Here is a 25,873-nt window from a genome sequence, read left to right on the forward strand (position 1 = left end):
GTGAACCTGCTGTTTCGTCAAGGTAGAGCCTGGCACGAGGGGGAACTGAAGAGTGGACAGCGGGGGAAGGAGCAGGAGGGACAGGGTCAGGAGGGTTCGGTGTCGGAGGATCGGGGAGTGAGGTATCCACTTCCATTGTGCTAAGGCTAGCGCCCTAACACCGACAAGAAACACGTACCTTTCCTTTGATTTCAAGCGATGCTCCAGTTGTCTTCGACAATGTGGTCACGCAATCGTTGGGTGCAGCAGCCGGCAGCCGGCAGCTGTGCGGATTTACACTTTCTTCTTTGTTTGTAGCTCTGGTTGTCTTCAACACAGCTAAACACCGAAACGTTCGGTTCATCAGCGGCGGCGCAACTACGCAGCAACAAAGCAAACAATAGCGGATGACCTTCAAAGCGGAATTATTTTGCACTGCACAGCACTCGTTAGACCGGGACCGGGCAAGCGATGCCTTTTGTTCGATTACTTTTTGCGAATATATCGAGACGACCGATAAACACAACCGATGCGCTTGGTTGTTCGACTCGGAATGATCTGATTGCATTTGTCAAAATATATTTAATTTTGAATTTGTGGAATGTATATTATGATGTCACCAAAAACCAAAAACTAAACTTGATGTAGGGTGGGGGACTACTTCGGCAGGGGTTTTCTTCGTCATATATTTCTCATTAGAATGAAGCAAGAAGACGAAGAAAACCCCTGACGTCCCTCACCCTATTAAAAGAATATTCAAATTTTTTTTTTGCGAAATTTGAAAATGTTTAAATTGTTTTTTTTCTGTTGCTGTTTACTGTTATTGTTGCATTTTTCACTATCGCCAGAGCCGGATTTATGGGGGGGCCCCGGGCCTCCACATTTTTGGGGCCCCCACAAATCAAGAAAAAGATTTTTTCTTTTTTAAAAAATGAGATTCAATCAAAAGTTTGATTTACAGTAAGAAAATTTGAACAGAACATTTCAATCTGACACTTTCCTTCAGTTTTATTTTTTCGCGAGCGCCAATATCACAACTACATCCATAAGAGTTCACCTTGGATTCTCTTGGAATGACACACATTAACACACCATTTGAATCGAACCAACGCACATGGGAAGTGAAGCAGAGAAAGAAAATAACCCACGAGTTTTTAATGCATTGCTTTTACTAACTTGTCCGAATCAGGGATACCAAATGTGCTTTGCAAAATGCAGATTTTCTGAGTTCGTGTGCAGATTTTATTGACCTGCAGATGTGCGTAGTATTTTTCCTAGTTTCTATTATTGTCAGAGTCGTCTTATATTTGCGCAGTCTTTCTCAAATTGTGTGCAAATTTTCGCCTGTGGATCGCAATTTTTTCAAATTGCGGTAGTTTATTTTTAGGTATCAAGAACAAAAATCGAAGATTAAACTTATTAAAAATACCGCACAGTGCGTACCACTGTGAATAATGAAAGACAGTCAAACTTAGCATTATTAAGTTTCGAGTACGAGTATACTGAAAGAGTTGAATGTTGATTATTTAATCAATAAGTTTTCTGCAAAAAAAACTCGTAAAGCATAGTTTACAGTTCCAAGCGAAGTGAAACATTTGACAAGTGAAAAAGCGTAAATTTTCGCTTGCGAAATCTGTCGTGAAAACCCGTTTGTGGAACACGCAGGTATTTCTTTTTTTTTTTTTTTATTCTCGCTTATTTTCCGTCGGTCTAGTTCCGCCACTGTTGTGGCCAATCACCGACGCCCAGGGAGGCGACTCCACACCCAGGACCCTAACTCACGACCCGTTTATTAACGGACCGGCGCCAACGGCTTTACTTCCTCATGCGATGGAAGGCGTGATCCCAGAGATTTTTCGCCTCAGAAAATCTCCCGGTGTCGGCTAGGATTGAATCTAGACCAGTTGGGTTGGTTGTGAGTGGATGTCTATGTCGGCGGTGGGATTCGAACCCTAGGCGTCAAGCGTGGTTGGCAGAGACGTTACCAACCACACTAGGCCCCCGCTCTACACGCAGGTATTTCACCAGTCTGCAGTTTACAGTTTAAGTGGAGCGAAACTCACGAGTTTACACTCCGAGCGAAGTGAAAATTGGCTGCAACTGACAGAATAGAAACGCACGCAAGTTTTCGCTTGCTGCTGCTTTTTTCACTAGCGTTTGCATCCGGGAAAAAAATAAACACAAGTGAAAAAGATGAGATCCACAACCTTTGATTTCGCTGGATCGAATTTGTTTACAGTTCCAAGCGAAGTGAAATTTTTGCAGGTTGCATTTTTCACGAGCGTGAAAAAATGAACGTTTTGCATGAGATTTTCACCTCGCTTGGAACTCTAAATAGGGCTTAAGAGAAAATTCTAACAAATTTTTGGTAATTTTTCAATAGCAAATAAATGTTTTTACCTCGTACGATAAAAAAATGGTTTTTTTTTAGGGGCCCCGCACTATAACTGGGCCCCGGGCCCCCACAATCGTAAATCCGGCCCTGACTATCGCCATTGTATTTTTTATTTTTCTGCTACTGTTTACTGTTACTGTTACTGAGAAAGATAGCTCGCGCCCGTAAATAACTTCAACGGTTACGATTATGACTAAAGCTTTTTTTTTTAATGTGTTCTCTTCCGCGTTTTAATGACTGCGATTATGACGTATGATAATTTGCAGTAGGACATTTGTACGTACATAGGTGTTTGTAACCTGTTAGGCATATTATAACATAGTGCACAGAAGATCGCGAGAACCCCGTATAAGAGCGCGAGAGCGAATAGCGCGCTCGTGAGATATCAATAAGTACGGGTTAACTTCAGACAGTTGTTCTAATTTGGTTTTATTAGACTGTCTCTTTTCTTTCCACGGTTCGTTATTGTCTGGGGGATGACGTCACGTATGTACATTAAGGCAGGTCTCTAGGTATTGTGATCAGCTGTGTAAATTCACGGCCAAGGCTACGGCGCATGGCAAGCGGGTTGAATTTTAGCTTACGTGGTTAAAAAATGATTTCATGAAAAAGGAATGGCACCTTACGCCGTCTGATGTAAACATTTACAACTTTTGATTAGTTGTAAAATGGGTTTAATTACACTAAATAAAAATGATTATTTCAACAGTCGTTTGATCTATTAAAACCTAAAATTATTTATTTAATGAATAAAAATAAACGTTGAAGTGTCAGCGCCAAATGGTTCGCACCTTGACATTCAAATTCTTGAAAAGAGCGTCAATAAAATTGAAACCGATCGCGCTCCGGTATCACATCTGGTTAATAGAAGCGATAGTGATTCATAGGAAAAAGAGAAAGAAGGCCACATGAGCCTTTACGGTTGTCTTTGTAGTCGGATAATTTTACATTGCTAATAATTTTTATAATACAATATCAGCAACATGGAATCTTAATTATTTGGAAAGAGTTTGGAAATAATTTACAATTATTTAAAAGAAACTTTAGGATTATTTTCGTTTATCAGGAAGAGTAATATTTATTGTAAAATGGAGTACACGTTCCAGAAAGAGATGCCATCCCAGAATATGACGGATCGGTAGACGAACTAGAAGCGTTCATTTACCATATTGAACATTTTGCCCTAGAAATACCAGAAGGCGTATCACATGCTTCACTGGTTTATATAATTTTATTGAAATTAAAAGGCAGAGCTGCTTCCGCAATACATCGAATCAACGCAAACGCTTGGCCACAGGTTAAGCAGAATTTATTAAAGGAATTTGGAGAAAATATATCTATAGGAGCGGTAATTAATCAGGTAGAAACGTTGAGACAGGGAGTATATGAGACCTTCTCTGAATACAAAAGAAGAGTACTTGAAATTAAGAAACAAATCGACTCCTACGAAAACAAATGTGAGAAGTCTTGTATGATAGTGAGTCTCCGGTTACATTGCATAGCAGGGCTGCACGACAGTTTATTGAAAGAAGCCGCCGGAAGTAGAGGAGCGCTGAATTTAGAAAAGCTGCTGGATTACTTAGAAGATTACGAACAGGAGATCAAGCATATCTCCGATATTGAGAACCGGTTACGTGGCTTAGAATTGCTCGAAAAACAGCACGCCGCACTCAAGCATTGTATTCGAAGCAGAAATATTTTCTCAATCAACCACATGGGTACGAGTTATAGAAAAAGGGGGTTCAAAAGAGATAAGCATATTAGTCGCAGGACTAGAAATTATGAAAGATATAGCGGGAATCGTCCTAGTTATATCAATCACAACGCTCCTAGACATTGGCGTACTCAGGAGAACTATGCCAAAAACAGGCAGCACAATTATTATGGTCAGAGCGGATCAATGAACAGACGGTCCGATCACTCGTGCGACCGCAGACACCGAAATATTTTGAGTATAAGACATTCTGGAAGAAGGGATACAAATTACCCGAAACAAGGTATAAAAGATCCGTTTGCACAAGAGTATTTCAGCGATGACTTCGCAGAATTGTGCCAGGACGTCGACTGGCGTATGTGCACAGATGAACCCAGCAACATAGAAATATCAGAGTGGGAGTCCGCGTTCAATCACATAAGAGATAACAGCGCTTGTGTGGCTAAGCGCGTCTATTACGATGTCAAAGGATGCTTAATGTTAACGCTGCTGGTTAAGCAGAATGTCCAATTTACGTTAAACTTGATCTTAGATACAGGCGCATGTACGAATATAATTAATGCAAGCATTGTAAACCGTTTGAATGTACCGGTAAATACGCAGAATTTAACCACTTTTGGAGGTATCGGCCGCAACATTGTGCGAACCTCAGAGCCGGTTTTGGTCCGGCCAGATTATCAAGACACTTTTGTTATTACGACAGACGCTAGCAATTATATATGCTATTGGAGCCGTCCTGCCCGACGAAAAATCTATGCACCGGCCGATCGCATTCGCGAGTCGTGCACTTGTAGGTGCAGAGACAGGGTATCATATCATAGAAAAAGAGCTACTTGAAATTGTATGGGCCATAGAATATTTTAAACATTACATTTTTGGTCAAAAGCTTATCGTTTACACGGACCACAGACCACTCATAGCGATTTGGAGGCTCAAAGAGACATCTCCAACGCTGACAAGATTGAGACTGAAACTGCAGGGTTTGGAATGCAGCATCAGGTACAAACAAGGAAGCGAGAATGTAGTCGCAAATTTTTTGTCACGTTTGTCAGATGGGACATGTCAGGGGCAAGAAGGTGCTCCCCACAGGCAGATAGCTATGATTACGCGCCAGCAGAAACGCCTGCTAGAGCAGCAGAAAAACACTTCAGATGAATTAAACGGCACAATACAAGATTTGAGTGCCATAGACTCTATTGCCAGACGCACCCCCCCGTTTCGAACCCCAAGTAACCCAACGCTTGAATACGACAGCCGAGCAGCGGATATCTTCAAGGTGCAGCGCAGCAGGCGAGCGAACGTTTTGGTATTTTTATATGAAGAATTGTGATGTCCGATAATGTTAATTTATGTGAAACCGAACACCACTCATATATGTATATAAAAGTAACCAACCCGCGATACTCACCGGTAGAGCTCGACGCTTCACGGGAGCTCTATCATCGGAGACGGGGCAGATGAAACGGCCCCACGCGTCCCGTAGATGCCTACAGGGTTCCGTCACATTAGATGACATACTTAGAACCCCGAAAAGAGGCCGGTTTCCTACCGAATTCTTTTCGACGTTGGCACAGCCTTCAGCTGTGCGTGAAAGTAGGTCAGAGCTTGCTTACTGTTGAAGCCAAGTCTTCCGCTTGGCTTGGGTGACGAAAACCGCCACCCGTAAGCAAATTAAGTTAAAACAAACTAAGCCCGCGGTTGGATACTTGATGGGTCGGTAACTCGTCGACGCGCGAGGAGTGAGTTACCGAAATTGTTTTTAAACAAGATAGAGTGGCCAGCGCACGGCGCATCACTCTCAGAAGACTCAGATTAAGTGTTCTAAAATAGAGACAGGCCGAGAAAAGGCCATTAGGGTAATAAGGATAGGTAGTGATTTCGCGAGGGGAAATTGTCTCTCTTTGATTTATTCGACGTATCACAATTCCTGGTAGGGCAACAGGAGTTATATATATATATATATATATATATATATATATATATATATATATATATATATATATATATATATATATATATATATATATATATATATATATATATATATATATATATATATATATATATATATATATATATATATATATAAGGATACGCGGTTGCCAAGGTGGACGGAGTGTTCTACTGCAGTTGTTATGCTCCGCCGCGTTGGTCTATCGAAAGGTTCACCCAGATGGTCGATTTGTTATCTATGGAGCTGACGGGACTAACACCCTTAGTAGTGGCGGGCGACTTCAACGCTTGGGCTGTTGAGTGGGGAAGCCGCCGCACGAACCGGAGGGGTCAGATCTTGTTGGAAGCTTTGGCAAAGCTCAACCTAGATCTGGCCAACGTTGGAACCAAGTGTACATTCAGCAGAAATGGTGCGGAGTCGATCATCGACGTGACGTTCTCCAGCCCAGGACTGATCGTGAACTGGAGGGTAGACGATGGCTACACCTATAGTGACCACCAGTCGGTCTGCTATAGCGTAGTCCAGAACGTGAGGCGGCAGGCGACGGGTAGAGCCAATACTCCGACCGTCCGCGGGTGGAAGACATCGCATTTCGATGCCGAGGTATTTGCAGAAGCAATGAGAAGAGAGCGCGAGGGGGGCAGTTGGCTCCGCCCGAGTGCTGACCAATTAGTTGCCACATTATCGCGGGCGTGCGACGCCACCATGCCTAGGACCCGCCAACCTAGGAATGGTAAGTCACCGGTATACTGGTGGACCGACGCGATAGCGGACCTCCGTAGCGCGTGCCTCCGTGCAAGACGGATGTTGCAACGTGCACGTACCGATGCACAGAGGGTAGAGCGCCGTGTAGTATTCGGATCTGCAAGATCGGCGCTTAAAAGTGCGATAAAGGCGAGCAAAAGGGCCTGCTTCGATAGGCTATGCGCGAGTGCCAATACGAATCCGTGGGGCAACGCCTACAGAGTCGTAATGGCGAAGACCAAAGGCGTGTTGGCGCCTGCAGAGCGATCACCAGCGATGCTGGAGCGTATCATCGAGGGACTCTCTCCACGACACGAGCCAAATCCTTGGCCTCCGGTTGCTGAGTCTCACGTCCGACGTTCCAGTATCTCAGACACAGACCAGGGATGGTCGGCCAACCTGCCGGGCATCCAATCCGTGAGAGACGGCAGCCGTGCCGAGGTTGTGGAGGAGGTAAGGGTTACGAATGAGGAACTCATCGTGATCGCCAACTCCCTAAAGGTGAGCAAGGCACCGGGACCGGATGGAATCCCGAACTTGGCCATCAGGACGGCCATGAAAGGCGCCCCCGATCTATTTCGAGCAGTCATGCAGAAGTGCCTGGATGACTGCCTCTTTCCGGACAGGTGGAAGCGACAGAGATTGGTGCTGTTGCCGAAGGCTGGGAAACCGCCAGGGGACCCATCGGCATACAGACCTATCTGTCTGCTGGACACTACGGGCAAGGTGCTTGAGAGGATTATCCTCAACAGACTGGTGAAGTACACAGAGGGTGTAAACGGTCTGGCAAGTAACCAGTTCGGCTTCCGGAAAGGTAGATCCACGCTGGATGCTATTCTCTCTGTCACCAAGACGGCAGAGGTAGCACTCCAGCGTAAGAGTTGGGGCATTCGCTATTGCGCAATCGTCACGCTTGACGTGAAGAATGCATTCAATAGCGCCAGTTGGGACTCCATAGCGCTCGCGCTTAGGAGCATCCACGTACCGGTGTCGTTGTACAAGATTTTGGAAAATTATTTCCAGAATCGGGTACTAGTTTACAACACGGAGGAGGGTCAGAAGTGCGTCCCAATCACCGCAGGGGTACCGCAAGGTTCCATCCTGGGCCCGGTGTTGTGGAATGTCATGTATGACGGGGTGTTGAAACTAAAGTTCCCTGTAGGGGTTGTGATCGTCGGTTTCGCAGACGACATCACGCTAGAGGTCTACGGCGAGTCGATCGAAGAGGTCGAGTTGACGGCCGCGCACTGCATACGCAAGGTCGAAGACTGGATGCACTCTAGGAAACTGGAGTTAGCGCACCATAAAACGGAGGTTACGGTTGTGAAAAACCGCAAATTAGAGCAACAGGCGGTGGTCAGAGTCGGTGACTGCACCATTACCTCAAGGCGTTCCTTGAAGCTCTTGGGGGTTATGGTTGACGATAAGCTCACATTTAAGAGTCACGTCGACTATGCCTGTAAGAGGGCTTCAACGGCCGCTGCAGGACTATCTCGAATGATGTCCAATAGCTCAGCGGTATATGGCAGCAAGCGTAAACTTCTTGCCAGCGTGGTTTCGTCCATACTTAGGTATGGTGGGCCAGCGTGGTCCAAAGCGTTAGGTACCAACAGTCATCGTCGTAAACTGGAAAGTACCTACAGGCTCATGTGCCTGAGGGTTGTGAGCGCGTACCGTACAGTGTCATACGACGCAATCTGCGTCCTGTCCGGCATGATGCCTATCAGCATAACCATTAAGGAGGACGTAGAATGCTTCGATCAACGTGACACAAGGGGTATACGAGGCACCAGAAGGTCATTCTCGATGATCAGATGGCAGCAGGAATGGTCCAATTCCGCAAAGGGTAGATGGACGCATCGACTTATTCCGGACGTATCCGGATGGGTCGGGAGGCGCCATGGAGAAGTTAACTTCCACTTGACACAGATTCTGTCAGGTCATGGTTGCTTCAGGCAGTATCTACACAGATTCGGGCATGCGGGGTCCCCCATGTGTCCCGAGTGCGCGGATGCGGAAGAAACTGCTGAGCATGTCTTCTTCGTGTGCCCTCGTTTTGTGCATGCGCGGAGCGACATGATGGTAGTGAGCGGGCCAGACACCACTCCGGACAACCTAGTTCGGAGGATGTGTAAAGACCCAAACATTTGGAGGGCGGTTTGTACCACCGCCTCTCAAATAGTTTTAGAATTGCAAAACAGGCGACAGGTTGACCACCGACACGCCAGTGTTAGCTAACGGCCAGTCTCCAGGTTAGTTAGCTAAGTTAGCAAAAAGACCTAAAGAACCAAGAGGGTGCACAGAGCACAAAAGCCGCTCCCCGAAGCAATACCTAGCGGTGGTCCCGGGGAGCATTATAGGCTGGAGACTGGAGGGGTTTTAGTGGGTCCGGTCACTGATTCAAACCAACCCCACACTCCCTGAGGTTGGTCACCTCAGGGGTTTGGATGCAAATTTCCCCTCCACCTGAAACAAAAAAAAAAAAAAAAAAAAAAAAAATATATATATATATATATATATATATATATATATATATAAATATATATATATATATATATATATATATATATATATATATATATATATATATATATATATATATATATATATATATATATATATATATATATTTATATATATATATATATATATATATATATATATATATATATATATATATATATATATATATATATATATCAAGTATCCAACCGCGGGCTTAGTTTGTTTTAACTTAATTTGCTTACGGGTGGCGGTTTTCGTCACTCAAGCCAAGCGGAAAACTTGGCTTCAACAGTAAGCAAGCTCTGACCTACTTTCACGCACAGCTGAAGGCTGTGCCAACGTCGAAAAGAATGCGGTAGGAAACCGGCCTCTTTTCGGGGTTCTAAGTATGTCATCTAATGTGACGGAACCCTGTAGGCATCTACGGGACGCGTGGGGCCGTTTCATCTGCCCCGCCTCCGATGATAGAGCTCCCGTGAAGCGTCGAGCTCTACCGGTAAGTATCGCGGGTTGGTTACTTTTATATACATATATGAGTGGTGTTCGGTTTCACATAAATTAACATTATCGGACATCACAATTCTTCATATAAAAATACCAAAACGTTCGCTCGCCTGCTGCGCTGCACCTTGAAGATATCCACTGCTCGGCTGTCGTATTCAAGCGTTGGGTTACTTGGGGTTCGAAACGGGGGGGTGCGTCTGGCAATAGAGTCTATGGCACTCAAATCTTGTATTGTGCCGTTTAATTCATCTGAAGTGTTTTTCTGCTGCTCTAGCAGGCGTTTCTGCTGGCGCGTAATCATAGCTATCTGCCTGTGAGGAGCACCTGCTTGCCCCTGACATGTCCCATCTGACAAACGTGACAAAAAATCTGCGACTACATTCTCGCTTCCTTGTTTGTACCTGATGCTGCATTCCAAACCCTGCAGCTTTAGTCTCAATCTTGTCAGCGTTGGAGATGTCTCTTTGAGCCTCCAAATCGCTCTGAGTGGTCTGTGGTCCGTGTAAACGATAAACTTTTGACCAAAAATGTAATGTTTAAAATATTCTATGGCCCATACAATTTCAAGTAGCTCTTTTTCTATGATATGATACCCTGTCTCTGCACCTACAAGTGCACGACTCGCGAATGCGATCGGCCGGTGCATAGATTTTTCGTCGGACAGGACGGCTCCAATAGCATATATAATTGCTAGCGTCTGTCGTAATAACAAAAGTGTCTTGATAATCTGGCCGGACCAAAACCGGCTCTGAGGTTCGCACAATGTTGCGGCCGATACCTCCAAAAGTGGTTAAATTCTGCGTATTTACCGGTACATTCAAACGGTTTACAATGCTTGCATTAATTATATTCGTACATGCGCCTGTATCTAAGATCAAGTTTAACGTAAATTGGACATTCTGCTTAACCAGCAGCGTTAACATTAAGCATCCTTTGACATCGTAATAGACGCGCTTAGCCACACAAGCGCTGTTATCTCTTATGTGATTGCACGCGGTCTCCTAATCTGATATTTCTATGTTGCTGGGTTCATCTGTGCACATACGCCAGTCGACGTCCTGGCACAATTCTGCGAAGTCATCGCTAAAATACTCTTGTGCAAACGGATCTTTTATACCTTGTTTCGGGTAATTTGTATCCCTCCTTCCAGTATGTCTTATACTCAAAATATTTCGGTGTCTGCGGTCGCACGAGTGATCGGACCGTCTGTTCATTGATCCGCTCTGACCATAATAATTGTGCTGCCTGTTTCTGGCATAGTTCTCCTGAGTACGCCAATGTCTAGGAGCGTTGTGATTGATATAACTAGGACGATTCCCGCTATATCTTTCATAATTTTTAGTCCTGCGACTAATATGCTTATCTCTTTTGAACCCCCTTTTTCTATAACTCGTACCCATGTGGTTGATTGAGAAAATATTTCTGCTTCGGATGCAATGCTTGAGTGCGGCGTGCTGTTTTTCGAGCAATTCTAAGCCACGTAACCGGTTCTCAATATCGGAGATGTGCTTGATCTCCTGTTCGTAATCTTCTAAGTAATCCAGCAGCTTTTCTAAATTCAGCGCTCCTCTACTTCCGGCGGCTTCTTTCAATAAACTGTCGTGCAGCCCTGCTATGCAATGTAACCGGAGACTCACTATCATACAAGACTTCTCACATTTGTTTTCGTAGGAGTCGATTTGTTTCTTAATTTCAAGTACTCTTCTTTTGTATTCAGAGAAGGTCTCATATACTCCCTGTCTCAACGTTTCTACCTGATTAATAACCGCTCCTATAGATATATTTTCTCCAAATTCCTTTAATAAATTCTGCTTAACCTGTGGCCAAGCGTTTGCGTTGATTCGATGTATTGCGGAAGCAGCTCTGCCCATAATTCAAAAATTGGCTAATATGCCATTTTTACCAAAATCGAGAAAACAGTTTCTCGTGATGGTACACACCCTAAACAAGGTCCCTACGGAAGCCGATTGTCAAAAAATGCATTTGGGAAGGCAGCAAACGTGAAACAATTTTGGCTAATATCCAGAATAATTGAGAATTTGGCTAATATCCAATATCCAATTTGAACCTGTGGCATGTTCACGAACCAGTGTATTATTACTGAACTGTGTTTATTCTAACTTTCGAAAGTGTGTTGTAGCTTGGTGGTTACTGGCGACAGGTGAGCGATCGTAAGGCCATTGCATCAAATTTGACTTTTTCACGAAGAATATTTGATGCTACAAGAATTTATTTGTTGTACTGCGAAACCCAATGATCAAAACGTGTGACTGTTTCCTTCTGTCATAAACCTTTACATTTAAAAAAATGATATTTAGCTCTTTGATTAGGAGTATTATTAATAAAGATAAGATTCAGATTTCATTTTGGATTTGATGAGAAAAAATAGGAAAGTGGCTTGTGAGATTACCATGAATAATAATATTTTCGTTATATTATTATATTGCCGCACGTAACAATTGTCTCGTCGTCCTTTTCATCCTCACTTGTGCTTCCGTGTTGTTTTATTGAATTTAAAACCATTTGCATCACCAACGAGTACGATATAATTCACATCGTATGGATATTAGCCGAATTGTACACCGTTTTGTCAACTGACCTTTCGTTTATAATTGAAAAAAAACGGCTACTGTGTTAAAAATACGTGGCGGATGGAATTTTTCTACAAATTTCTCTGTTTCAACTCAACGGCAAGGGTACAGCATATATGAAGGGTGACATACTCAATAAAAAAGTTGTCATGAGCAGTCAGAATATGTTGTACCGATAAAAAACTTTCAAAGGCGTTTTTCTCGATTTGATGCCTACGGCATATTAGCCAATTTTTGAATTATGGGCAGAGCTCTGCCTTTTAATTTCAATAAAATTATATAAACCAGTGAAGCATGTGATACGCCTTCTGGTATTTCTAGGGCAAAATGTTCAATATGGTAAATGAACGCTTCTAGTTCGTCTACCGATCCGTCATATTCTGGGATGGCATCTCTTTCTGGGAACGTGTACTCCATTTTACAATAAATATTACTCTTCCTGATAAACGAAAATAATCCTAAAGTTTCTTTTAAATAATTGTAAATTATTTCCAAACTCTTTCCAAATAATTAAGATTCCATGTTGCTGATATTGTATTATAAAAATTATCAGCACTGTAAAATTATCCGTCTACAAAGACAACCGTAAAGGCTCATGTGGCCTTCTTTCTCTTTTTCCTATGTATTACTATCGCTTCTATTAACCAGATGTGATACCGGAGCGCGATCGGTTTCAATTTTATTGACGCTCTTCTCAAGAATTTGAATGTCAAGGTGCGAACCAACAGGAGTTGCCCTACACATATATATTTATATATATATATATATATATATATATATATATATATATATATATATATATATATATATATATATATATGTATATATATATATATATATATATATATATATATATATATATATATATATATATATATATATATATATATATATATATATATATATATATATATATATATATATATATATATATATATATATATATATATATATATATATATATATATATATATATATATATATATATATATATATATATATATATAGTATAGTATATATATATATATATATATATATATATATATATATATATATATATATATATATATATTATATATATATATATATATATATATATACTATATATACTATATACTATATATATAGTATAAAGTATATATAGTATATATATATATATATATATATATATATATATATATATATATATATATATATATATATATATATATATATATATATATATATATATATATATATATATATATATATATATATATATATATAGTATATAGTATATATAGTATATATATATATATATATATATATATATATATATATATATATATATATATATATATATATATATATATATATATATATATATATATATATATATATATATATATATATATATATATATATATATATATATATATATATATATATATATATATATATATATTATTTCACAACATTGATGTCCGTTCGCCGACAAAATTATTCTCATGCTGCATCAATTAAATCGTTTCACCATACGTTGTTTTCAAACCATTTTGGTGTATAATGTTGAATTGCTCGTGCGCAAAAAAATGAACGATACAGCAATACATGTGATCTAATGTTCATTCTGCACTAAGTAGCTGATAAAATCATTTTAACTACATCAATTGGAATAGGCCACTTACAGTCCATAAAGTAGCCTCTTGGCGACATTTGAAACCACGATTCAGTTTGTGTTTAATACGCAAAGTAAATAGGTACTAAGCGATTCACTTAGATTATACTCTTATGAAAATGCACCGGAATAAACATGAATGATCACTTTTTGTATTTTTTTAGTCTGTAATTAACCGATAAAGCACGGGCATCACTGTTGATGACACAAACTGTTTTTTCGCCATGCCTTTATTTATTGCTTCACTGAGGCTGAGCGTATAACGCAGTATTTTCGTTTGCTTCACTAATTTACTGGACTGGTGTTAATGTGCATGACTGGAGAAGGCGATTGATTCTGTATTTGAATAATACCGTCGATGAGCGTAGATTTCCGTAAACAGATAATTGATATTTGGTGATCATCCACCCAGGGCCGGCGTCACATTATTTTCCCGAGTGGGTAGGAATAGGGAAGGTTCATAGGTGACAAAGGCGTAGCCGGGGGGAGACGACCTTCTGATACCTGAACAAAATTTTACGAAAAGTCGACAGTGCATCAACAATAGGGTGCCAATGGAATGTTTAAGAGAAATTAGATTTTCGAATTTCGTTCAGTAGTCATGTTTCCCATCAATTTCCCATGGAAGGCTATTATATAGGCTCATTTGCCCTTGCGAGTGGCTTTCCGAGAGTTTACCGGAACATTCGCCATGGTGGGCATGCGTGTAGGCATGTTTTTGAGTTCTTTCTTCGTTCTATTTATCAATTCCTCCTCAATTTCCGCGGCAAGATTGTTGAGGTTGGTGTTCTGGTTTGTCCAGAAACTCTGGATGGGATGCAGCTGGGGAACGTTGGGTGGGTTGGCCGACCTGGGTACCGCATCGATTTTCAGCCGCTCCATCTCCAACGATTGCTTCGAGTAGTGACACCAGATTGGGCCAGAGCCCCGCGTCTTCGCTCCTACGGTATTTCTTGATAAACGACGCAACTTTCGGCAGGCCCTTCGTACTATAAATTTCCCCGTTCACGGCCAGTACGGAGCTTCTCGCCGATTGTCAGCCACAGCAGCACCTTCTTTGGAAACTTGGTGTGTGAAATGAATTTCACCTCGGAAGTCACTTCCTTCGTGGGAAAAATAAAATATGGAGTGCCCTGCCAGTTGTTGTCATCCAGGGTGAGATAGGTCTCGGCGTGGACCACCATCATCTGACTCATGGGTTACTATGATTGATGCTTCATTGGTAGTTTCGTCAGTGCGTGTAAAGGTAAACTCATGAAAAATCGGCCTTTTTTGAGTATGTTTTTCAATGCTAACGTTAGGAATCAACAATTATGTCTTCTCGAAAAGTTTCCATCGCAAAATTTGAGCTTAATCGAACTTCTGAGAGGGTTTCACTTACAGTCGTGAAAGTCTTACATATTTGACCAACCTAAAAATGCACAAGAGTAGTTCTTGAAGTTTCACAAATCGATTTTTTTATAGCAAATCTCTTAGAAATGCATGAAATGTCAAGAACTGATATTGTTTTATATAAGTTTGTTCTAAAAACAAAAATTAAATTTCAGGGACATGGAAACTTTTGCGTTGGGAACCTCGAGCTACACCAGAAAACACAAGAGACACTCCCAGCTCGGACATTTTCTTTATCGATCAAAAACTGTAACTTTGACCGCTTGAGGCTCTACTTCCCAAAGTCCAATTGAGCTCAAATTTGGCATGGAAAATTTTTACGAGAAAACAAAACATTAGGAATCTATCGTATTTGAAATTTAGAACTCTATCGTAAATGAAACAACTAAAAAAACTCCTTTTCTCTGAGTAACGTTACAACTGTACACAAGTCTGTAGATTTATAACCTCTCGCTCAACGATATCCATCGAAAAATTCGTCGCTCGCAACAGTACTTTTTTTTGGTTTTGTCCGATAGTTCCGTGTGGGTAAGTACCCACATAGATATTTTCCGAGTGGGCACTACTACCCATACTACCCACATGAAACGCCGGCCCTGCATCCACCTTTCCGGAACTAATTCGTTTCCTTCACAAATCGTACGGACTGTGTTGTTTAGGATTCTTCCACTGTTACTTCGACATAGTTGCTTCTTCGTGAATACTGCAACATGACAAAATTCACTTTAGTAACTTTGCTTCGACATAACTATTCTACTGCCGCGTTGTGTTAAACATATTTGCCTGTCCGATATGGCACAGGTCGTCATGTGGTGATTAAAATGATTCAGCTTCCAAGCCGGACTTGGGAGTGTCATCTGGAAGTGAAGACCCGACGTACGTTGGTACTTGAAAGTATCGCACTCGCGATTAGTTTATTGCACCAGTCGGTAGCAATACCCTTTTCTGCTGATGCAGCGGGTGATCGCACCGACGTTTTATGCTGATGCGATATATGATCGCACCGCTTTTTTATATTTACTTATATTCTGAATGGTGCTTGGAAGAAATCCATTACAGTGTTGCCTATGAACAGTTTTAGCAGCAAGCCCACCAGTGGCTAAATTGAGGTTTCTAGAGCTAGTTTGGCAACTTCCACCATAACGCGGCAACCGCACCGGGCGTTGGTTCGTTGCTATGTTGGTTTGGGAAATAGCAATCCTCACCTCGGGTAGTAGCGAGTTATTAAATTTGGCAACGCGATAGCAACGTGCCGCATCGTTGCTATTTGATGAATAATGTCAAACTGTTGTTTGTTTTGTTGTGCTCGATAGTAAATGTTCGTAACAATATTACGAAAATAATGAGTGTTTCGAATGCGGACATAATCGGTCGGCCCCGGAAGACAAAGCACTTTGCCTTGGTTAAACACGTCGTATGACGCAAGTATCGGCGTGAACCAGTGAGCCACTCCATTTTAATTTCGATTGAGCTGAAGGGTTTTTTTGCGGGAGGGTAAACACTTATAGTTTTTTTTTTGAAATTTGAGATGACCATTTTGGTTGGTACTCTAATCTACACGAGGCGTAAAGCTCAAGTCCTCAAAAGATTGGTCAACTATGTCATTATTTTAATAAACCTGGAAGGTTTGAGCGAATCGCTCGGGAGTATTACCGACTATTGCTGCTGACCAGGGATCGGATGCTACTCATTTTTTTGTGTGCAAAGCACACGCCGTTGGAGACTGCACTTTAATTTCAAAAGAGGCGAGTAAGAGCAGTTCGGATTGCACTATACATTCGTTTACAAAGAGACGAGTAAGTGCAGGTAGCATGTCACAACACACTTTATCCGTCTCTTTCCGGAGATGTCAATTATACTCAGAGATCGGGTGCTACTCATTTTTTTGCGAATAGAATACACGATGTTGGGAGACTGTACATCAATTTCAAAAAAGACGAGTAAGAGCAATTCGAATCACATTCGTGTCGTTCTGGAGACCTCACAGAATTTACCCCAGTATAGCGCAAAAAGACGTACTGTGACTGCGGGTAATTCCGCGCAGCACATTTTTCCGCGCCCTCAGCTTAAAAACTGTTTTTCAGCAGTAAATTTTACTAAAACATGCCTAATCTCTGTACTATTATAGCAGGCCATGCTATGCACATGGTAAAGCACACAAATTAACTGTGTTTTAGTGAAATTTACTGTTGAAAAATAGTGTTTTAAGATGAGTGCGCGGAAAAATGTGCTGCGCGAAATTACCCGCAGTCACGGTAGTTCCTACCTCAGAAAATTTCTTGGGCTTTGTGCGTCTCTTTGTTCACTGAAAGAAATCGACACGACATTATTAACACTTTAATAATGTCGTGTCGATTTCTTTCACGTGCAAATCGAAAAACTGGATCCCGAAACCTTATGTGTTTATGTATTTTAATTTGTGCTTTATTGTAAACCCATTAATATATAAATAAAAACCCTAAATAGGTTTACAATAAAGCACAAATTAAAACAAATAAGGTTTTACTTATTTTTAGGATCCAATTTTTTCCAGTTTTATTTTCAGCATTCCCACAGATTATTTAAAAATATTAGTGGCATCCCTAATTATGCCTGCGCTGTGTGAAAATTTTGTCCGTTTGCGTCTTCCTGCTGGCTCGTACACAGATTTTAATACAACCTTCATAGCAATTGCACAGGGACATCTCCGGGAAGAGACGGAGAAAGAGTGCAGTGACATGCAAACTGCACTTACTCGTCTCTTTGAAAACGAATGTACAGTGCAATCCGAACTGCTCTTACTCGTCTCTTTAGAAATTAATGTGTAGTCTCCCAGTCTCCGTGTGCTTTGCACGCAAAAAAACGAGTAGCACCCGATCTCTGACTCTCTCATAGAAAATCCCTCTCTCCTTCGTCTTTTACTCCTTCCAAATATTGGGGACGTGCACAAGAATCTGCGAGACGCACGAGGATTTTTCACAGCTCTGAGTAGTTAGACGATCCCGATGCCCTTTTGAAGGCATGTTCGTCTCATTTTCTCCGTTGCGTCCGGTTGTTGAATAAAAAATTATTTTTCGCATCTACAGCTGTTTTAATCTTCGAAAACAACGTAAAACGCATTCGAAAGCGGTATCGGAAATGGTCATCGGTATAGACCGGTGTTTCCGAAAAAAAACATTGTTAAAACGCTGGATGGCATCTTCCTCAGCACAGCGGTCAATATTTTACCGTTTTCCAGGCTGAGAGCCGGTTTGAATCTTTCCAAAAATCCTTTTCATACTCGCGTATGAAAACATTTGTTCCGCGAAATCATTTTCTTCGTCACTAGAATCAACCAAATACTCGAAAACAATTTCCGCGTTCTACATTCAAATTTTTTTTGGCTGCCAATTTGCAAATTGTAGGAACCGAAACAGCACAAAGTACAAAATACAATTAATGATTCGCCAATTTTAAGTATAATAGTTATTGAAGGCAACGTTGCGGAACATGCCACGGTCTAACGCAATTACTTTAATTAAACATACAAGGATAAAAAATCAATGCCAAAATTTGCGCTCAACTCGATGCAAAAGACTGTGTGTAGAAAATGCAACTCTATTCTTTCCCTTAACACGATTGCAAGTGGAGCCCGTATACCTGTGTGAGATACACGGTGTATAACAGGCTTGGTGAAACATGTTAAACGAGAGTTAAAATCAATATTTATATTTGTCTTACGTCACCATTTCATACAGTCCCTAGGGCTGTACACCTTGTAGTATTTTTTCTGCAGTTGTTCTATGCCACAGCCGATATCTATTTACATTTATTTTAATATATTATTTTTACATTACAGCCGTCCAAAATGAACGAGATCGCATCAGCTGCAGGCGTCCCAGTTTAGAGGAAATTGATACATCTAACGGCTTATCAGTTAAATTTTTACTTCGAGCAGAAAACTTTAGTCGTCATTTCGGAGCTGCACTGGATGATACGAACGATGGTGACGGCGATTTGTCTAGTAAACGATTTGCAAGTATAAACGATGTATGTGATTCTATGAAGCAACAATTGCTCATCCTCGTCGAGTGGGCTAAATCTATACCAGCCTTTGTCGAGCTACAACTTGATGACCAGGTAGCACTCCTAAGAGCTCATGCTGGAGAACACTTGCTGTTAGGCTTATCAAGACGTTCTATGCATCTAGAAGATATGCTGCTACTAGGGAACAACTGTATTATAACTAAGCAGTGTCCAGATCCAAAAGTGGCCCCAAATCTTGATATATCTAGAATAGGATCAAGGATTATCGACGAACTTGTTTGTGCCATAAAAGATATAAAACTAGATGATTCAGAACTGGCTTGCATAAAAGCATTGGTCTTTTTTGATCCAAGTAAGATGTTACATCAAACGTTATGCTACTAAGATAAAAAGTAATGTGAATTTTGTTGTAAATTGAAAAATCTTTAATTATTCTTTTTTAATGAATGTTATTGCCCTTAAATAACGCTCCATCTGATCCAATGTACTAATGGTAGCTTTTTCTGGTCGAAAGGTTTTTTTTCTGGTGGTTTTCGGAGCTTTGTTCAATTCAGTATCAGTTGATTCAAAGCTATGTCCATGGAGCGGTCTATTAGGGGGAATGCTGTTGTGGAACGATCTCCCAGCTGGTATCGAGGTACGATGCTGGCCTAACAAGCCAGTCGTCGTAGGTTCGAGTCTCGTCTCGGAAGAGACTGTTAGTGTCAGTAGGATCGTAGCGCTAGCCCCGCAATTGTCCTGTACACTCAACAGTCGGCTGCGAAGTCTGTGTATAACAAACAGATGGTCGAGTTCCGATACGGAATGGTGCACCAAGGCTTTGCTTTGCTAGCTATGGAACGATAAAATTTTGTCAAAATGATCACGCGTAACCGATGTAGTGGAAGGTAGCGCATAATCGTGGTGTAAAAACCGAAAGTTGGCTTTTTAATTCAAGCGAATTGCAGAAAAAAGTTTGTTCAAGTTGGTGGTCCGTGGAATTTAAATTAGAAATTCACCTTACCTTCACCTTAGCATATTATAATTTTATTATTATTAACACTATGATGTCGTTCGACGCACAGTTCGCATCTGAGTTTCTATGAAGTTTCTTTAGCGAATTTCTTTATTCCACCAGTTCACCTCGTTTTGACCTGGAAGCAACCTAATTGCTGTCAAAACTTTTCTTTATTCGCTCTATTTTGGCCCAGTTTTGACCTGGTGTGCTGCCCGAAGCGCACTGTAAAAATTACCAGCTTCAACCCTCCATCGCACGTGCTTAGTTCGTGAACAATTATCTGGCATCTCTTTCTTACTTGCGTCGTGAATCGCGATGTCGTTGCTTTATTCCTTGGCAGATTTGCTCTGATGCAGTGGGATAAAGAAATTCGGTATTATAGACATAAAATAACTATCGGTAGAACGGCAATATATGTATGTCCTATGTATTATTATGTATTACTAGCTGACCCGGCCTATTTTATTTTCTCCTTGTATCGTTATTTTGAATTTTGAATGGGAATTTTACATTGATTCCACATATTTCCAAAGATTTTTTTTTGTAGGGAATTAGAATTATGTTGTCCATTGATGTGAACTTTTGTAATATATCCCAGTCAATTGCTATACGTGTCCCCTGCAAAGTACAATGACCACTATTGTTGAGTGATCAGGTACCTGCACCGACCCCAGTCAGGTAAAATATGGTTTATGAAGCCAATCACCTTTCCAGGATTCAAAGACCAAATCTCTTTGAGCTGTAAACAGCCACTGCCAAGAAACCTTGATCTGCGTTTAAATGATGCACACCAACCGCATAGCAGATGTTCCGATGTCGAATGATTCTCGTTTGGTGTTATACATTTTTTAGATTGGGAACACTTTTTGACATCCAACCAATTGGTTATCACCTTTTGTTCCTCTCAGCGTTTAAGCTCAATTTTCACTGCACAGTTTGATATACCGCAGAAAGGTTCTGGGCCGATGAACTGTGAGTTAGATCCTTGTTTTGCAAGTTCGTCTGCTTTTTCGTTCCCACCAATGCAATGCCACATTGTCCTGGAACCCAATACAAATTTACTGAGTTTGTTTGACACAGCTGTCGCAATGTGAGAATACATTCCCAGACAATCTTGGATGTACATTTATATGCATCAACTGCTTTCAGCGCTGCTTGACTATCAGAGAAAATACAAATATTTGCATGTTAGTATTTTCTAGACAGACACACATTCGCATATTCAAGGATTGCAAAAATCTCTGCTTGAAACACTGTTGGCCAGTGTCCCATTGCCACTGAAACATTAATTCCAGGGCCGAAGATTCCTGCACCAGTTTTGTACCTATTTTTGAACCATCTGTGAAAAATATCGTTGAACCGGGACGGACATCAGGAACTCTGACTTCCCAGTCTGTACGCGACGTTTCGCATACCGTGTAGGAAATTAGCTTTATTTCTCTACATATCGTTTGCAAAGTAACCTTTCACGTTACAAAACTCACTTTCAATATTTTGTGGCTTGCCTCTTGTTTGGTAAAACCAGATTTAATCTTCGTGGTATGTTTACCACCAGGTTTTCACGAGTAGAAGCTGGACTAGCATTTCACGCTGCCTGTCCGACGTTCCACAAGTCTGTTTTATTCTTTGGATGATGCTTTGCATCCTAGACTTTCCCAATCTTCCATAGAATTTCTAAAGGATTTAAATTAGGAGTCTGCGCTGGTCAAACTAATAATTTTATATTTTCGTTTGAAAATCATCAATTTCAATACTGTATGTTTAGGATCGTTAAACTGCATAGGGATCCAGCAAAGGGGCATGTTTTCTTTGGCATATGGAAGCAAAATCGACCACCTAGGTACACAAGGAATTTTATTCTACTTCAAAAGCGACACATTTTAGCAAGAACTGAATTCTTTAAAGAGTTTTTAGACTAGGGTGCAACTAAATAGTACATCGTGTTTTGGTCGGATGAGTCGAAATTTAACCTGTTTGGTCCAAATGGTCAGCAGCTGGTGAGAAGACCGGTGAATACTGCCTTCAACGCACAATTAACCAAGAAAGTAGTAAAATTTGGAAGTGACCACAAAACGGTGTGGTGCTGTTTTCTGATGCTGGTGTGGAATCCATTAATTTTGTAACATAGCCTATGAATACTGACGACTATGTAAATATTTTACGAAGCGTAATGCTTCCGTATGCCAAAGAAAACATGCTTTTTCATTGGAGGTTAACGATTCTAAACATACAGCATTGAAAACTTGAAGATGATTCTCAGAGCAAAATATAAAATTGTTTGCGTCTCCTAACCTAAACCGTATCAAAAATCTATGGAAGATTGTTAAGTCCTGCGTTGCAAAGCATCATCTAAAGAATGAAACCGACTTATGGAACGACGTTAAGGCAGCGTGAAATGCTAGTCCAGCTTCTACTCGTGAAAACCTGGTGGTAAACATACCACGAAGATTGAATCTGGTTTTACACAACAAAGGACAGCCACAAAATATTGGAAGTGAGTTTTGTTAAGTGAAAGGTCACTTTGCAAACGATATGTAGAAAATTTTTCGGAATTTCCGGCACCGAAATTTCTCCAGTCATTTCTCCGTTCCTCTTTTAACCCGTAAAGACCCGGGACGGAACTTGTTTTTTGAAAATGCTCGTTCTCAGCAGTGGAACGGCCGATTTGGGAAAAGTTGGACTTTTATTCAAGGGGAATAGTTGCTCTAAGTTTTGGTAACGATGCCACCCCTGTGGACCCCTTCCCGTTTTCGTGAGCTGCAAATATGTCTGTGTTTTTTTTTCTAATTTTTCAAACAAATTGAGCAAACACTGGGAATTTTCATACGTATCAATTGCTCCATGTATCAAATCATGTCAGGTGAATGAAATATGGTATATAAGAGAGAATTTTGGAGTTTCTAAATTATTTCAGTACAAAATCACAAAACTACGTATTTTTATAAAAATTCAAATAAGAAAATCGTTCTTAAAATTTTAAGCTCTACAATTTTGAAGTAAGGTCTCCTGAATCAATATGCGATGAAATATTTATTTAAGCATGCAAATATTTTGAGAAAAACGAGTTTAAATTCACTAAAGTATGTATTTTCACGGAAACCTGATTTTCTCAGTCTCCCACAGTAGGTTTCAACTTGGCTGTTCAATTTTCAAGTTCTATATTTCTAGAGCAACGTCTTCTGAATCCAAAGATGCTGAAAGATTTATTCTAGCGTCCACAGATTTAGAGAAAAACGAGTTTGAATTCACTAATGTACGAGTTCTTATGAAAACATGATTTTCTCCAAATCTGTGCATGCCAGAAAAAATCTTTCACCATATTTGAATTCAGAAAACGTTACTCTAAAAATATAGAGCTTGAAATTTGAAGAGCTAAGTTGAAACCTACCGTGGGAGACTGGGAAAATCAGGTTTCCATGAAAATACGTACTTTGTGAATTTAAACTGGTTTTCCTCAAAATGTTTACATGCTAAAATAAATTTTTCATCGCGTGTGGATTCAAGAGATCTTACCGCAAAAATGTAGAGCTTAAAATTTGAAGAACGATTTTCTTATTTGAATTTTTTTAAAAATACGTAGTTTTGTGAACTTGTACTGAAATAAAATCAGTGCGCAAATACGAAAAATTATCCAACACTGCAAGTGTATTTATTATTTTCTCCATGACTGTAAGTCTAACTTTGAACTAACATGGATTTTTCAATCAGTGTTTTGTTGTTAAATGGGCGTCTGATGATCTGATGAATGGCCATTAATATGCGGTATGTATGGTATGTTCTGCTGAGCCAAGATGTGATGAGCTGGGACAGGGGCTTGTAATTCTCGGGTCCTGGAGTTATTGTACGGGGTCTAGTTGTTGGTTCTGTGCTTGAGGTTCAAACGTGTTTTTGTCGTTTTGTTGGGTGTAGGCGGAGGGGAACGGGACTAGACTAGGGCATGGATGGATTTTAGGAAAACGTATATAAGGGACATGTAGGGTAGGTCACGACTCGCCAAGACATCACGAACAGGAACTGCTGGTCGTCTACCTTCGGCCTGAAGGGAAGCTATTAATTTATACCCGGCGTTACAATGTACAAGACATAACCAAACAACCTGCTCTATGTCGTGATAACCTTACCACAGGCACAGATAGCACTTCCCCGAACCCAACACGACGGAGATGCGCGTCAAATCTGTAGTGATTGGACATAAGCCGAGACATCACGCAAATGAAATCTCGACCTACATCCAAGCCCTTAAACCACGGATTCGTCGAAACCTTGGGTAGAATGGAATATAACCACCTTCCCAGTTCCCCCCTGGTCCAAGAATTTTGCCAACTGATGATCGTATTCTGACAAACAAAGTGATGATCGTATTCTGACAAACAAAATTCATTAAAGGCAATTGGTCTTTCAGAAATGTCACCGTTTGATACGCTCACCTTAGCCAAAATGTCCTTTCAGATCTTCCTGATTTGCCTCCAGGATGCACAAAGTCATTGTTCTGCGATGACACAAGCATTTCCGTAAAAGGAAAAAGCCTTCGTGTCATATGCAGTCGATTGCAGAAAAGTTTAGATATTTTTTCTTCCTACTTGCAAAAGTGGAAATCTCTCCCAATGCTTCTAAAACTCAAATGATAATTTTTCCTCAAAAGCCTAGGGCTTCTTTCCTCAAGCCAAACAATAACACGTTGTCAAGATGAATGGGGTAATTTTAAGTTGGTCTGACAAGGTTAAGTACTTGGGACTAATTTACGATAAAAAACTTATTTTCAAAAAGAACATTGAGAGTATACAAGCCAAGTGCATCAAATATACGAGATGTTTATATCCTCTCATTAACAGGAATTCTAAACTTTGTTTAAAGAACAAACTTTTGATTTACAAACAAATTTTTAGACCAGCAATGCTCTATGCTGTACCGATCTGGTCAAGTTGCTGTTCAACAAGGAAGAAAACGCTCCAAAGGATTCAGAATAAAATTCTGAAAATGATTTTGAAGCGTCCTCTTTGGTTTGGTACACTCGAATTACATAGACTTACTGGTGTTGAACCATTAGAAGCTATGTCAAATAAAATTATTAACAATTTTCGACAAAAATCGTTGCAATCCTCAATTGCTACAATATGCTCTCTTTATAGCCAATAAGTTAGCATTTAAATTAGTAGTAAGTTCACTTTCCTTTCTTGACAAGTAGGTTTAAATCCCTACGAATGATAAGTCCTAATTGCGAAAGCAAACAAATCCTAACAATTAAAATTACAAATTACTAACAGTGTTGAGAAGTCACCATTTGTGATTGGACACACATACTCATTATTTACTAATATTTATCATAAATACTTAAGCTACTAACAAATCCCCCTATATATAATAATATAGCCAAAAAGTCCGCTTTCTCATTGCCCGGTATCGAGCAGTGAGAAGGGACCCACGTTAAGGTAATCT

At 40.4% G+C, this 25,873-nt stretch overlaps 1 protein-coding gene across 2 annotated transcripts in view; it reads left to right on the forward strand.

Moving 5' to 3' along the window:
* Nucleotides 1-25,873, forward strand: part of LOC129731354 (transcription factor HNF-4 homolog) — a 266,557-nt gene that overhangs the window by 145,867 nt on the left and 94,817 nt on the right. For both annotated transcript variants that reach the window (XM_055691258.1, XM_055691256.1), the window contains one exon: nt 19,253-19,792. In XM_055691258.1, coding sequence (XP_055547233.1) covers nt 19,253-19,792 — 540 coding nt within the window. The remainder of the gene's footprint in view (nt 1-19,252; nt 19,793-25,873) is intronic.

This window comes from Wyeomyia smithii, chromosome 3 (genome assembly GCF_029784165.1).
Source record: "Wyeomyia smithii strain HCP4-BCI-WySm-NY-G18 chromosome 3, ASM2978416v1, whole genome shotgun sequence".
Classification (NCBI taxonomy): Eukaryota; Metazoa; Arthropoda; class Insecta; order Diptera; family Culicidae; genus Wyeomyia; species Wyeomyia smithii.